Here is a 16,383-nt window from a genome sequence, read left to right as displayed (position 1 = left end):
TGCTCCTGTAATACAAATGTCAACATATGATCATGACAACACCTGTAACACAAGTTTCAACGCAATGCCAAATGCTTTGATGAAATGATGGTTAATGCAATGATAATGATGATGGTTATGAATAGTAGCAGCAAAATATTTCCCTCATCTTGACAACGCTTATCTTTCAGGCTCTTGCATGTCTTGTTTTCTTTGGAGTACTTTCTTCTTTAGACTTGCTTTAACTCCCAACAAGAAGAGGAAAAATGTAAAACAAATATTTAGGTGAATGAAAGTTCAGAAACAGAGAAATTACAATTTTGTCAATGTGTGTATATTTGATTTTGAATCTATCTACAGAATGCCCTACAGGCACATAAAAACAAATTCAGAATTTCTCACAGCTCTTAGTCGTAGATGGACTTTTGTCTTCAAGTATTCTTTTACTTCTCGGGTAACTGCTCAGACTAACTTTAAAGAGTGTCCATGTAAGGATATGTTACACATAATCTGTACATCTCAGTCCAGCACAATAAAAACAGGAACATTTCACTTTACCTATGGGTTATATGCTTTGTTTCAATGGTTTGCAAACCTTTGTGCCCAAAGAACACCTGTATTCATGCACAAAAGCCTTTCTTTTGATGGCATTTTTCACAGACAATTTGCAACATCTTGCTCTTGAGCAGCCTTCCTGTCAGGATTGATACCACTCAACAAACATATTCTAAGCCTCGTCTTCAGCACTTTATTATACACTTAAATATAAAGCAACAAATTGTCTTGCACTGGAGTGCATTAGATTGCTTGCAACTAGTAAATTGGTCTACTTCACATAGCCCAAGTTACTCTAATGTGGTTTCCAAGTCCCACTTTAGCTTGCCAAGCAAGCTAAAGTGGGTCACAGACCGCAGCCTCCAGGCTGGGCACAGCAGGAGGGAGGCAAAGAAGCCCCCCAACCAGGCTGAGAGGACCCACAGAGCCCCAGCAGCCACGGTCGATCACAGCCCCGGTGCAGAGAGCCCCCTCCGAGGAAACACTGGAGATATGACCTAATAAGAATATATACAGGATAAAGAGATAAAATAAATAAGAACGGGATACAATATAAATATAAATAGAGTAAGAAGATAAAAAATGAATAAGAATAAAATCAATAAATATTAGGTAAAACCTAAATTAATAATAAAAATAGTTAACAGGATAGAATAAATAAGCATAAAATAAATAAACGTTAGGTGAAAGCTAAATTAAAAAGGTGGGTCTTGAGCCTGTTCTTAAAAACATGTACGTTCTCTGCGGCCCTGAGCTCCTCCGGCAGGCTGTTCCACAGATGAGGACCATACCACTGAAAAGCTGCCTCTCCGTGAGTATGTGTCCTGACTTTAGGGACAGTCAAAAGGCCAGTACCAGAGGACCTCAGGGTCCGCGAGGGTTCATATGTTAAAAGCAAATCTGAGAGATAAGAAGGCCCAAGACCATTAAGACATTTAAAAACCAATAAAAGAACTTTAAAATCGATCCTGAAACACACGGGGAGCCAATGCAGCGATTGTAAAACCGGTGTAATGTGGGCCCGCCCTCTGGTCTTCGTCAGCACACGAGCTGCAGAGTTTTGTAGAAGTTGTAAAGGTGAAATATTCTTTTTGGGGAGACCAGAGAGCAGGGCATTACAGTAATCAATGCGACTGGTAATAAAAGCATGCATCAGCATCTCCGTGTTGGCCCGAGAGAGAATAGGGCGGACTCTGGCTATATTTTTTAGATGATAAAATCCAATTTTGGTTACGTGTTTAATATGTGGGATAAAACCAAGCTCAGAGTCAAAAATAACACCCAGGTTTTTCACTTGTAGTGAAGGGCATAGTGAATATGCCTGTAATTTAGACAAGAGTTTCTCTCTCTGAGCCTCAGGACCGATGATTAAAACTTCAGTCTTGTCCTGGTTAAGCTGTAAAAAGTTTTCTGCCATCCAAGATCTTATATCTAAAATACAGTTAAAAAGGGCATCCATTGGTCTGGTGTCATCAGGAGACACGGAGATGTACAGCTGAGTGTCATCAGCGTAACTGTGGAAGTTCACTCCATGCCTCCTGATGACACTGCCAAGAGGGAGCATATACAAATTAAAAAGTACAGGGCCTAAAACCGACCCTTGAGGCACACCACATGTCATTTTATGGATCTTAGAGGAGCATGTATCCATACTCACCATAAAAGTTCTGTCTGAGAGATAGGAAGTGAACCAGTTGTGTGCAGCACCAGAGAGGCCCACCATGTGTTTCAATCTGTTTAAAAGAATAGCGTGGTCTACTGTATCAAAGGCTGCGCTTAGATCCAGTAGCACCAGGACTGAGAGCTTCTGGGCGTCCCAGTTACATCTAAGATCATTTAAAACCTTTAGGAGAGCGGTCTTTGTGCTGTGGTTCACCCTAAATCCAGACTGAAATATCTCTAGGATCTGTTTATCATTCAGAAAATCATTAATCTGAGTAAAAACAAGTTTTTCTAAAATTTTACTTAAAAATGGTAAGTTGGATACAGGTCTGTAGTTATTAAAATCATTACAATCCAAATTGCTCTTCTTCAGAAGGGGCCTCACCACCGCCGTTTTAAAGGCAGCAGGGAAGACGCCCAACTGAAGAGAGCAATTCATCATGTATAAAAGCTCAGCTTCAAAAAATCCATAAAGTGTTTTAAAAAGTAAAGAGGGGATTGGATCTAAAAGACATGTGGTGGGTGTGGGTGGTGATTTTAAACTAAATACATTGATTCATGTGAATAAACAATAATTGGGACATGTAAAGATCTAAAATTGACACATTGACTGGAGAACAGCTATAAGCAGGATGTTTCCACAATATCCACTAGAGGGCACTGTTGGTCTTCCTTGCTGAAGGACTTTAATGTTTTTCCTGCTTATTAGTCCTGTGGAGCCAAATTCTTGGTTAGGAAGCCCTTACCGGATGTATTATTCTAACCCTAACCTCTATGAACCCCACACAAGGTCTTATTTTATAATCCTAAAACCCCACCCACTTTGAATCCGAATCCCAACCCCTAGGAAGACCTGCTTAGCCCCCTCATACACCCTTAGGGCCCTAAACCTAACCTCAGTGGACCCTGTGATAGAGGTGATTTGGACCCTAATCCTAACCTCCCCTTGCGCTTCTTTATCCCTCCTCCCCTCACCTTTCTAACCCCATCCACGGGGTGTTGTTTTAAACTTCCTCTGTGTCATGCTGGGGGAGTCCTGGACACCTGGGATGAGGGCAGGTATGGTCTGTGCACTGGAGCCCGGCCCCCTTCGGGGACCGAGCTCCCAAACTTGATTTCCCATAACCCCGAACTCTAATACTGTAAATGATGAGTGATTTAAGTTAACACTAAATGTTAAACAGTGTCTCCTGAGCATTTATAATCAGGTTTGAGTCTGGCTGCATTGACTTTTGAAGATGCAAATTTAGCATGATGGCTGATGGTGCTGTGTAAGCTTCTACTTACCTTCTACACTGTGTTTAACACACATGTCAGAATAGCAAAGAGGAGCACTGTTGCTTCATCCTTAATACTTTAGAGGAGAACTGGATTGCAAATCAAAAGGTCCTTAATAGCTTTTTGTCCTCCCCGACCCTCAAAGCCAAACTTCAGCCATTTCTGTATACCTTCCATCAGGGGTGTCCAAAGTCCGGCTATGGCCCGCGGTCCATTTTTAATTGGCCCTCAAGTAATTTTATAAATAGAATAGAATATGGCCCACACTTCAACTTTTGCTTGAGTGTATTGCACTTCTTAGTTTTAACACCAGGGGGAGCTGCTGTTGATCAAGGCAGTTGCTCTACCAAAAAGGAGAATCACAGAAGAAATTTACCCCAAGTTACCAAACATGGCAGAACCAAAGAAGCGAAAGGTAGAAAGTGAGTGCAGAAAATTTCAGACACGGTGGGAGAGTGAATATTTCTTCAAAGAATTCAAGGGGAAGTGTATCTGTTTGATTTGCACTGAAACTGTGGCAGTTATGAAAGAGTATAATGTACGACGTCATTATGAAACCAAACATCAGGCCTATGCATCCTGCACTGGTGCTGAGCGAGAGCAGAAATTAAAGCAAAGGGTAGCTCTCCTTTAGCAGGTACACATGCTTCAAATATCAATAATGCGCATCAATTCTGTCACTACCCTGCTTTTGCGCACCACTTTCTTATATGCGTTTTTCTTGTTAACACACAGAGTACACACCGCTGTACGCAGTCCACGCACACGCAAAGTCAGCTGATCTCATCTGATGCAGATTTGCTCCTTGATCAAGTGACATTTGTCCGGATTTTTGGCGTACGATCAGCACCGCGGCTGGATGGCCCCATTTACATACCCAGCGCAGCTGATACTCACCAGAATAATTCACTAAAATTATATGCACTCCTGTTATTAAGTCCAGTTCAGTCTTTTAGTGTTGATAACCGTTTCAAACGAACGTTAATAGGTGTGTTGCTAAGCCTAAGAACTTAAATAACAAACTTGAAATGTACCCATCCCATTTTCCCCTTTTTTGTTTTTTCTCTGTGCTGTAAATCTTCTGTCCAAGAAGAAATCTGCTGCTGTTCTGAGAATGAGCTACCAAAGCTTTTTCTGAATAAATCAATAAAGATCCATTAATGGAAAGCTGTGATGAAGGCAGTTTTGTCTTTAATTATATTCAACAATATAACACATTTGACCACATTTAAATGATTTTTCTAACTTTAATACGCTACAGTTAAGGTTATATACCTAATTTCTAGTAAGTGGCCAGAATGATTACATCAAAGAGTTTAGTTAAAAACACGCCCCGGGCAGGCCGGCGCAAAGAAAAAGGAAAAGAAAAGGGCAAAGAAGTCAGGGGCGCCGGTTCTTTAAGCGCAGCCCACGCACCCCACTAGCTGCTGCTGAGGGACAGAGTGGTTTCGAACCAGCGACCTCAGCTTGTCACACACGAGCTAGTAGCCGGGCAGTTTACGTCTGCGCCACCTGCCCAGGCCAAACAAATGCAGACATATTTGGTATATTTATCTTCTATAAACACGCGCCGAGGTATTTTTGACAAGCAGAGAGAACAAATGTTTGGACAAAACATATCTGGTCCTCGTTAAAGATTGCACGCCGACTCCTTTATTTATTTTTTCTTTTCTATTTTTTTTTGGAGAAAGTTTGTTTTTCAAAATAAATGAGCGCCAGTGACGTCATTCTACGCGACTACCACAGGTAAGGAAAAGCCTGAATCTGTAGATCTTTTTCTTTTGTTTTTGTTGTCTAAAACACAAAAATCCCAAAACAGTCAGCTCACAAAGTTGCAGGTTGGTGGCAATTTGGCAGAACAGCCAATGACTTAAAGCAGTTAGGTGCATATATCTTGCCACAAGACATGTGCGCTAAGCTAGCTAAATTAGTTTCTGTTAGCGAATCAAGTTCAAGCTCCTCACATATCATCATCCAGGGTACAGTCATATGCTCATGAGGAGATCCCATGCAGGCAACATTAGCAAGTTAAATATGCACTAATTTTAAGCTATTTCCTAATATCTAACCATTATGATAAATGTTTGCCTGCAACTGAGACAGCCAACGCAAATGTCATTGAAAAAAGCAAAACCCTGTGATAACATGTTTTTGTTTTTCTAGAATAGAAGAACCACATTTTAAAAAGCCAGTAGGAATAAATCTTTGTTGTTACTGCATGATTAGAATGAAGTAACAACAAGTCTGGCTGGAATAAGAAGTGGTAATCTGTGTACTGTGCTAGTGATCTGCATAATTCACCTTAGATGGTCATCTGTTTGGATGACTGAAGTCGGCTAACGACACAGCTAATTTCATCAGGCTGCTAATGAAACATCTAAAATGATCGATGGTTAACTACACAACGGAAGCAACAGCATTACAATCACTTGATTCAATTAAAGATTTTCCCCCAAACATTTGATCCAAATTAGCAAAGTACTGCAACCATCTGAACCTTCTAGGTGTTACATGTTACAGTGTTGCACTCTGGCCAGCTTTAAAAATGGAAAACTCTTTGTGTGGTTTACTCGGTTCTGTAAATGAGGCTCCTTTCATTTGTGAGACTGTTGTTCTTCTCTTCCCTTTTGTCCACCCTTACAAGGTGAAGGTGCTGCCCACCCATGATGCCAGCAAGGTGCGTGCAAGTGGATCCGGCCTTAAAACCACTGGAGTGCCCACCTCTCTGCCAGTGAAGTTCAACATTGATGCCAAAGATGCAGGTGAGGGACTGCTGGCAGTGCAGATCACTGCGAGTGCATGAACGTGGACCACACAATAATGTAACCAAAGTGTTGATATTTAGGTAACAGTTTTTGTTTTCTCCTGAAGGACCCAGACGGGAAGCCCAAGAAGCAAATATCTGTGACAACCATGATGGGACCTACCTGGTGTCTTATGTGCCAGACATGACTGACAGATACACCACACTCATTAAGTACGGAGGAGACGAGATCCCTTATTCACCCTACTGAATCAGGGCTCTGCCCACCCGAGATGCCAGCAAGTGCACTGTCACTGAATGTTGTCCAGTGGCCAGGTAGGACTCACTTCCTTGGTTGCTTATACACTTTTAGTTTTCTTTGAAAACGGCCCTTTAAGTCACTTGAGCCATGACTTGAGTAAGCACTGTCCTGTTGAGTTTGTGGGCTCAGATGACAGTTATTGTAGAAACGATGTGAAATCATGTTTTAGTTTTTTGTAAATTATAGTCAAACATACAATGAACTGAGGTATTCTCTTTGGTTAACAGAGCGATGCGATAATAAAAGTGGACAAAGCACATCGAGTTGCCACAAATATCTTAGTATATTACACAGTTTACATAGTCGAAAAGGAGTATAAAGAAGTTTACACTTACAGTGGGGCAAAAAATGAGGTGACCAAATACTTATTTCCCACCATAATTTGCAAATCAATTCTTTAAAACTCAGACAAGTTAGAGGTACACCTATGATGAAAATTACAGGCCTCTCTCATCTTTTTAAGCGGGAGAACTTGCACAATTGGTGGCTGACTAAATACTTTTTTGCCCCACTGTATTTGATCCTGTCTCCCTCAATACTTTTTAATATCTAAATGCTTGATTCATCATATTATAACAAATGTGCTGTTGTAGCTACTCACAGTGAGTTTGATTATATTTTTTCCATCTACCAAAGAGAAATAATATCTCTTAGTGGCAGGTGGATCACACACTGATTTTAACACTTTGCATATGACTGCGTAGGATGAGCATTTTATAACAGCATGTGTTGTTTTTGTTTATGTAAGGAAATCCATCAGTTTCCCTTGTATTTTAAATTTGAGTGAAGATCCTAAATTGGCCCCACTCTTGACTTTGAGAAAGGCTGATCTGTGCTGTCCCCACATGAGCACAGTCAGATATAATACAGGCTTTCAGAAGCAGGAAGGCTAAAGGCTGTTTAATGTCTGGTGTAACTGTGTCAGACATTTGCGTTCTCACGTGCATGGATAAGATCTTGAAAACTTCAGAGCTGCAGTGCATGTGTAAAAGTGGCTAAAAAGCAGTGCATTAACATGTGTTTTGTCTCTTTGATTCTCTTTGATTCCTTCATCAGCAACATCTGCATCCACGATCCACCAGCTCAACAGCAACATCTGTCAGCTGTGCATCCAACTCGAGGCCTTCGCCTGCTGTGCTTAGGCTCTGGGCCGCGATTTCCGTCCCTTGTTGACGACCTCGCTGCATCCTGTGCTGTAGAAAGCTGGTGAGGAGACGCTGCTGGTCAGCCAGGCGGCGCTGAGCTCCATGTGGGACATCAGTAAGGCCTGTGGATACGCTTCCCTCAAGGAACTGATCAATGAGAACTCTGACTACCTGCTTAATGACATATCACTCAACCTTCAGAGGCTCAGCCAGCATCCACAGGTAGTTATGACGTGTTTTTGTTTTTAACCCAAAATGGACACAGAAATAACTGTTGGAGGGTTTACCCGATTTCCTCCTTGATCTGCTTAAGCCTGTGCTGCCCTGAGCTTCTACTGTATTTCATTATAATCCTGTCTTGTTGGCCAGGCTCCACCGGTGTTGACAGTTCTGTTGACTCACTCTGACTGCAGCCTGCTGGTCGGGGACATCGTTCAGGATCTGGATCTCAGCTACGAGCGCACAGCTGCTCTTTTCTGCTCTGCGCTGCACGCGCTCATGAAGGCACTGGGTAAGATTTCAACAGTGATGTCAGCTTGAGTCTCACGTATACTGGGAGTCAAAGAGGACAAAGAAGAAAATGTGACTCATTGCATGCTCTGCCACATTTTTTTATGTTGCTTAACTTTGTTTCCTGCAGTGCCTTTCAAAGTTTCTATCAAGGAGTACACTTCAGGATGTATAATTTGCTCGTTATGAAATTGTCAGTATCTTTGGAACCATTTAATACATCGTGATGGTTTAATTGCTGAGTCGTTTTCTGTTGTAGAATTAATATTTATAATAATATTCATACAGAAGCTTTACAAGCCCTCACAGTAAAAATGTATGAATTAAATGTTACTGATGGGCTCTTTTCAAAAACATCAGCATCTGTGTCACACTGATTTTGATCAACTGACTTATTTTATTGTAACCAAACCTATGCTCATATTGTTGTCTTGTTTTTCCTTTAGCGAGGTGGTTTCCTTCCACTTGTAGCAGGACCAGTACGTCTGCCAGCTCCAGGAAAAGCTCCAGTAACCAGGAAGACCTCAGCATTCGCCAATTCCTGCTGAATTACCGCAAACAGAAAGAACTGGCAGAGGGCATTGGAATAGAGGACGATGACACCGAAGACAGAGGTAATAGGTCTGTCTAAGGGCCACTGGAATATAAGCTATAGGTTGTAGTGGTGGTTATATTAGATTCAGAGTGTAGAGGAGATGGATCATTGTAATTAAGAGTCATAGAAATCTGAACCTCGCTGCTAAACTGGCGGTCTAACTGTACATGTGCTCCCATTGCAGAGGTCCCTCCCACTGAGTGTGAGGATGTGGAAGATACTGGTAGTCCTGATGTGAAAGCAGAGCTTCCCTCCCACCTCAGCATCACTAAGGATGTTAAGGAGCGCCGCATTCATCTGCTGTCTGATCCCAGCCTCAGGCTCCGACTTAAGGTAGTTTTATGTAGAGTCAACTGTTGGACTAATAACAAAAATAATCATTCTTGTGAAGGTAGGACCGCCAGCGTTGGTACAATTCATCCTGTCAGAACTGTGTGGATGACTGTTCACTGGTGTAATGCTCATCAAGGAAAAACATTCAGTCTGGTCCAGGAGTGAAACAGAAATAAGTCTGTGCTGAAGTCGTGCCTGCTCAGGAGTTTGGGCTCTCAATGAAGACCTCAATAATTAGTTTCAGCTCACATATAATCAGGATCAAAACAGAGATAATTGTTAGGTGTGTTGTGTAGGGATGGGTATCGTTTAGGTTTTATCCGATACCGGTGCCAAATCTGTACTTTTGAAACGGTGCCGGTGCTTAAACGGTGCTCGAACCGGTGCTTAAAGAATGGAGAACACAAACTTTGTCCAAAAACCTCTCATGTTTTTATTTTTAGCAGTCTCTTTTTTTCTGCAAAATGATAAGAACCGTAACAACATATAAACATCATCTGTGCAAAGATTTATGTTTTTAAAGTGAAACAGTGAAAAATTACAGCGCTGTCAATACATGAATATCCAGACGTTGTACAAAAGTGTCCAATTCTTGCACACAATTGGACACCATGCCAGTTGATTTTTTTAGGTATTTAAGAGCAGACAGTAATTAATTTTATTAACATGCCTAAAAATGCTTTTTTTAAAAATACGTTTTTGAAGAATCAACCATACATTTACATGGTAATGGGCCTTTTCTGCCATGGAGCGCTTAATTGGCCTCTGGCCCTTTAACCTCTGAGGGGCTGTAACTTTGATTTCTTTTGGTCAATTTGCATGATTGACACCTCTTTTTAATTGTTTGAGTCAATAGAGTCACAGTAACGATGCCACGTTCACGTTACTTCAACCAATCAGACGTTCCAAGGCCAAAACTCACGTGGGCCCAAATTTACTGCATGTGACGTCTGTCCAGTCACGTGTCTATAGGTGGCTCTAAAATGGAGGTTGTTGACGGAAAACGACTCTGATGCGGCTAGGTAGGCGTGGTAACTGCTGATAATCACATGGCTACCGGCTACTGGCGAAAATAACGGAGGAAATCTGGACTGTAAGCCAATTTCTGTCTTGGCGCATTTGCCCCGCTGTGTGTTTTTGTGGTCTTCTTTTGCGGCTCATTCAGTGAATTTTGGTCAGAGTGTGGTGAAACTTGGTGTGTGGAGTCAGTGATAGCTCTGGAAGATAACCAGCCTATCGTTAACCGGTTACATGAAGTCTGGAGAATTTCTGGTTCGTCTTGTTTGTTTAGCGGACTTGTGCGCATTTGCATAACTGCTCGTTTAATCATGGCTTGTTTTCGTTGAGTTTGGTGGTTGTAAAAATGGTTTATATGACATTTTAGCTGAGATTCAGAGGTTTCTGTGGATACCACACATGTCTGGACTTATATTTCTCACCCCGTGTTATAACCGATTAAACGTGATCTCCTCCTTTTTGCTCGTGGTACCGGGGGCGTGGGGCTTAAAGCACTTGTTGCAGGCTGCTGAGTTTGCATCTTTTGCTGTGAAGTACAGCCAGACTTTTGACCGCTTCGCTTTGGGTATTTTTAATCTGTAGCTCTGCTCTAAAAGAAGGTACGTACGTGGGCCCGCCTACTATCCTTGTAAAGGTAAAATGATTGGCTACAATCCAAAGTGTATGACATCTCAAGAAAAAAAAAAGCACCGAAATGTGCGCTGCTTTTCTGTCTGGTTACTACCGTTTATGTCAGAACCGGTGCCATGATGGCACCGGATACCGGTACCCATCCCTAGTGTTGTGTGTCTTTGTCTTTAGGTACTGGACGTGCTGGAGTTGTGCGTTCAGGTGCTGAGTGAGAGGGAAAATGAACTGCTGCCTATGGCTCTTTGCTGCTGGCCAGCACTCCTGCAGAGACTCACAGCCGATGACCCATTAGCAGTCCTCAGAGCCTTCAGGGTAAGTAAAACGAACCTCTCTTTTCGGTACGTGAGTCAAAATTATTCAAGTCGTCTTTAGTTTTAAACTCTTAGTAGTGAAAGAATGAAAGATGGTGCCCAACAACAGGCTTATTTCATTCAGAAATAGTTCTATTATTTTCTTCTTTGGGTTGTAATGTGAAGACTCTTGAAACTAACATTTCTTCTATCAGCACAGAAAAATCACCGTGTGGATGCCTTCTTAGAGGCTGCTTTTCAAACTGTCTCAGAGAATCACAAAGTAGGACTTTGGGATAAATGAAGCTGATAGTTTTTTGTGATCTTTGGTGCAAGTGTCAGCTGATTCAACTTGTCGGTGTAAATTAGGCTACTCGTCAGCTCCTGTCATCAGCTGGAATATTTTTAAATTTGTTATTCATATTTTCATTGATGAGCTGACAAGTACAGACACGTTAAGTCTGTAAACAGTCATTTATTCACTCAGAGCTGCTGCTGGGAAATTGTTTCATCAGCTTTTGGATATATACGAGTTTTGTAAATACTACAATTCATCCAGGAGTACGCAACGGGAAGGTTTTATTGAATTTTGACGGCTTGCTGCTTTTGTCAAAGAACTCATTGAAGCTCCTTCCCCACCAGGTGGCAGTCTCGTATAACAATGAAAATCAACCATTGGTACCATCATCGGGGCATCTCTGTTTTATTATAAAAACCTTAAACTGTGAAACAGTTCGACATCCTAAACACGTGACGGCGATGTTGTTTCTAAAAATGCCTCTTCACTGTGGCAGCTCTGTGATTCAACATATTTTAAACATGACTTTGATGATACGGACCACAGCCAGCTGTGCCAGCAGGATGCTGCTCAGGTCCAAACTGCACACACAGCTACGACTGCAAGCAGCTCTGCTTATACCCAACTGAGAAAAACGTGACTGTTCAATCAGCGAATGTGAAGCCATTTAATTGATAAGCTCAGAGAAGTTGTTGTTGTTGTTTTTGTTTACTTTGTGTTCAACATACTTCCATTAGCATGTTGAAAATATTCAAGGCCTGCAGGCTTCTGCCATTACATTCCCAATTATGCAACTATGAGCTGCTTGTGTAATTTTTGGTCACCTGCGCAGTGTGGAGGTGAACTGAGTGACAGCGTGAACATCACGAATGTCACACCCTCCCACTGAGGTTCAACGCTGACAGAGGAAAAGAGTCACAAAGGTGACAGAGCTGTCTGCAGCCTTTCCAGAGCCAGCGTTACAGCTAACAGTGACAAGGACTGCAGTGTAAAGACAGTTGTTTCATTTTGTAAGAAATCAGGTTGTTTGTGAAACTGTTCCTTTAAAATAGCTCACGGCACTTTGTGTACAGCAAACTCTCTCATACAGTATAGTGTGCAGATAAACAGGCACGATACACGTTGTGTGTTTGAGATGCTCTTTGTGATTATTCTGTGAAGTCGGTTTCAGTATGTCTGTGGCTTCAGTTCACAGTGGGTGGGACAAGGATGGGTTTAAAAAGGAGATTAACCAGCAGTGGTGAGGGAGAGGTGGTATGTAGTGGGAGTGGGCAATTTGGAGAATGAATGCTCACCTGGACAGGCAGAATTAGTGTTGGTAAGCTTTAACGTTGTGACCTCTCAAAACTGCTGTGAAATCCTCCCTGAACCACCTCAGCACTTTAACTGAGCTCATTAGGAGTTAGCAGAGGTAAAGTCCAGGCTTGGTCTACTTTTTATACTCTTTCATCTTTTTCCTACTTCCTCTTCTTTCCCTCCTCCCTTCTTATCTTTACCCCATATTATTTGGAACCAGGATCATATTTTTAAAGGATTTGTTCTTTTGGATATAAAAGTGTCATTATGTGCACGCACTGGACATAATCAGAAAAGAAGCATTCACAACAGTAACCATGTATGGAGCCAAGCCTGGAGCTGGACATGTAACGTGCCCCACTTTCCTCACATCCTGCTGCACCACTGCCTGCTGTTTCAGCCCATCCACCACCCCAGCATCCACCTGTAGGTCCTGGAGTTTTATGAGTAACATATATGCAGGGAGTGATCCACCCGAAGACCAGGCACCGAGCTCAAACTGTATTCTGCTGCTGTGATTAATCCGTGAAATTAACTTTGTTGCATTTTATTCGTTTTTATTTTCTTTTACAAGTTGATTTCTGTTGTAATTTCTGGATAAAAGGTAAAAGTATTACAATTTTTATATGAATAAAATATAGTAAAAATGTCCTGTGTTTGGTTTTCTCAGCTGAAGCAGACCTAGATGCTGTTTGTGAAGCCTGTCTACCCTACCTGAGCTCCAGACAACCCATCAGACTGCAAGAAGCCTGTTTAAGGTAAGTCTTTATAATGATGTAATATAAGACTTTTAGCCCTTTAGCCCAAACTTTAGTAAATCAGTTTGTGGGCCTGATTTAAATATCACCCTCACTCATTTTGTCCCTTGAGAAAGGAACTTCCAGAAATACGCAGATGTAGTTCAGCGGTGGTGGCTAAAACCAACAGGAGCAGTTAAGCTAACTTCAGGTTGGCACACAAAAGAGATAACTAGCAATAGCTAGCAATCCCAACTTGGCAAAAGTGTTCCTAGCCAGGTAACGAGCATAAAAAGTGAGGAATGACTGTGATGATGAGTTTATATGTGGCATATCATCACAGGTCAGTTGCCTTACAGGCGTGAATAGAAGTGTCTTCAGGACACGTAGGGCCGTGATATCCCAATACTGTGTGTACGAATCTGAAAGGGAACTCATTTCACCTTTACACTGGCAGCTGATGCAAAACTGCATGCACTGTGAGACCTACAGTAATGTAAAGCACAGATGGAAGTTGTGAATAAACAAAGTAAATGAATAAAAAAATAGCTCAGTATGCAAGCAGCCTTTAATAACTCACATCATTCTGAATTATTGATCTAAGTGTTTGGGTAGCAACATAGCAGCCACAAGTAAAAACACATGCTTTAATATACTTAAGTATTTTCCTGCTTGGAGGTGATTTAAAAAACAAACCTGAAGAGAAAGGCAGTGTTGAGTTAATGAGCTTATAGTTAAACTGTTGGTCCGCATGTTAAAGCCAGCAAAACTGGTTCAGTCTGTCACTTCGGATCATAGGAAGGGGTTTTCCATACAATAGATATTACATACAAAGCAAAACACAGCTCAGAGCTAATCCTGTTCCCATGTTTCTTTCCCTGTCCTGCACAGTGTGTTCCGACACTTAATCCAGGTGGATCCGGACACCTTCTGGTTTACTCTCAATGAGCTGCACTGCCCGTCCTCTTACATCCCACACCACCCCGACCTCCTGCAGGTGCAGCTGAACGGCACGGGCAGGCCGAGAGACGAGTTCTCGGACAACGTGTTCAAACTGCTCAAGGAGGAGTTTGGCTCCGTTACTGAGACAGTTAACCAGCCAGTCAGCTAATGAGCTGCTGCTTGATGAAATTGACTCACCTCACAAACGGACGGCTTATTGAACCACGACTCCAAAAGGTCAATTAGCTGAAAGAAATCTGTCAGCTGTGCCAAATAGCTGATCACCTAGCTCTGTGGAATTAAGAGCTACGCTGTCATTTACAAAATGTTACTTAGTCATCACCTTGATTATCTAACCTCCTAGCTTCTGCTAGCCCACAATTAGTACTTATTGTACATTAACATTAGGTGAAAATGGAGCACTACTGAGTTATGTTTGATTAAAAAGAGAAAACAAAAACTACAGTATCTGATATTTTTGGCTCTTCCCTTATTTTCCCCAGGAGGGAATCACAGCAGATGAATCCAAACACATTTTTACATCATATGACCTTCTTGATGTAATCCTCTCATTTATCCAGGCTTGGGACCAGCAGTAAGAGTATACTAGCTTTGGAAGCCCTGAGGGTGGGTGTCTCCTCCACCAAGGAGTCACTAAAAAAAATACATGAAAATTGTATAAATATGGTTACAGCTGTTGATTGTGTGTTTTTTTTCTAAAGTACAAGAGCCGGCATTGCCACATAAAAGATTTCATTTTTGCTTGATGCAATGATCATGATGCAATGTGCAGAAAGTTAAAAGATTAAAGCTAATAAAACAAATTTCATTTGATTCAATTTTATATGTGTGCATGAACTAAGGTGTAAAGCCCTTTGGTCAGCTGTATCGCTATAGAAAGGACATTGGACAATGGAGAAAGGATAAATTGAACTCATTCATAACCATTCATGGCCAGCTTGATCCAAGCGGTCCTCAGTAGCCATGACAACGAAGACCTCCCACAAATCCTGCTGGGTGCAACCAAAAGGGTTTGTTGCACACCCCGCAACCAAATATAATCATATAAGGGTGTTTACTCACTTTATGTCACTTCCACAATGTTATTATATATAGTTGTTGTATATAGTTGTTTATGTTATAGTCGATGACGTCGTGTAGCCACTTCTAATGACTTTTAGGAAAGTCAATAGCGATTTTCCTTACTGAGAAGCTGGCAACACTGTTTCAAGCAGACACACATTGCCAGGGTTGTGGTTGGCACGGCTGACTGGGAAACGCCAGGTCGTTGATTGATATCATGCCTTGTATGGTGTCAGGAAGTGACACACACACACACACACATATGCTTGTCTTAACCGTCACGTGGTTAAGTGAATTGTGTGTATCCTCTGTTGTCAATAAAAGAGTGAGGTGAACGCAGAGGCGTTGGAGTTGCTTGGACAGGCGAGTGGCAGCACTGCTCTCCGACGCTCCCCTTGCAAGTAAAACGTACTGAGGTGTCTGTGTGTTTGCTTTCAGTAACAGTTTCTGTTTACCAGCACGGTTGACTTAAACCCAACAGAATCATTCATTGTAAATGACTTCTGATGTTTAAGGAAATATCTACACAGGTATGCAGAAACCCACTTTTACTAACAATCACTCCTGTATATTGTAATCTTAGACTGTGATTCTGTGTCCAAGTTTATCAGGTCAGATGGATAATATATGAGTAGAAAAACCTTTCTGCAAAGAATAAGCCATTCTGGAGTGTGTGCTACTGTCTATAGAAAAAGGTTTTATACAACGGAGAATTTGATACTTTGATTTGATACTTTTACCCTCACTACATTTATTTCATAGCTCAGAGTTCTAGTTACTCAAAGATGAGAATTTAGATGTGAAATTTAATCTTTAACTGACTAGTACTTTGAGAACTGCCATCAATTACAGAATGAAGTTCATTTACTTACAGGTTATTGTATTAGTAATGCTATATTATACATAGAGACAGAATATGACACGAAGGGCTACTGACCACAGAAAAGTAAAAGGTAACTGGGCCTAAA

General features: G+C 41.5%; 1 protein-coding gene and 1 pseudogene across 1 annotated transcript; both read left to right on the top strand.

Annotated features, from left to right (window-relative positions):
• Positions 1-5,196: 5,196 nt before the first annotated feature.
• LOC134632942 (filamin-A-like) lies at positions 5,197-6,547 on the top strand (the record flags this gene model as incomplete). The annotated part of the gene is made up of 3 exons (XM_063481827.1): positions 5,197-5,220; positions 6,119-6,236; positions 6,346-6,547. Coding segments are annotated over 3 exons (285 nt in total), but the record flags the coding sequence as incomplete, so codon positions are not given.
• Positions 6,548-7,582: 1,035 nt separating this feature from the next.
• LOC134633022 (TELO2-interacting protein 1 homolog) lies at positions 7,583-14,699 on the top strand (annotated as a pseudogene).
• Positions 14,700-16,383: the final 1,684 nt, after the last annotated feature.

Source organism: Pelmatolapia mariae, linkage group LG8, assembly GCF_036321145.2.
Source record: "Pelmatolapia mariae isolate MD_Pm_ZW linkage group LG8, Pm_UMD_F_2, whole genome shotgun sequence".
NCBI classification, from domain to species: domain Eukaryota; kingdom Metazoa; phylum Chordata; class Actinopteri; order Cichliformes; family Cichlidae; genus Pelmatolapia; species Pelmatolapia mariae.
The sequence above is the reverse complement of the archived record's forward strand: the minus strand, read 5'-3'. Positions and strand labels throughout refer to the sequence as shown.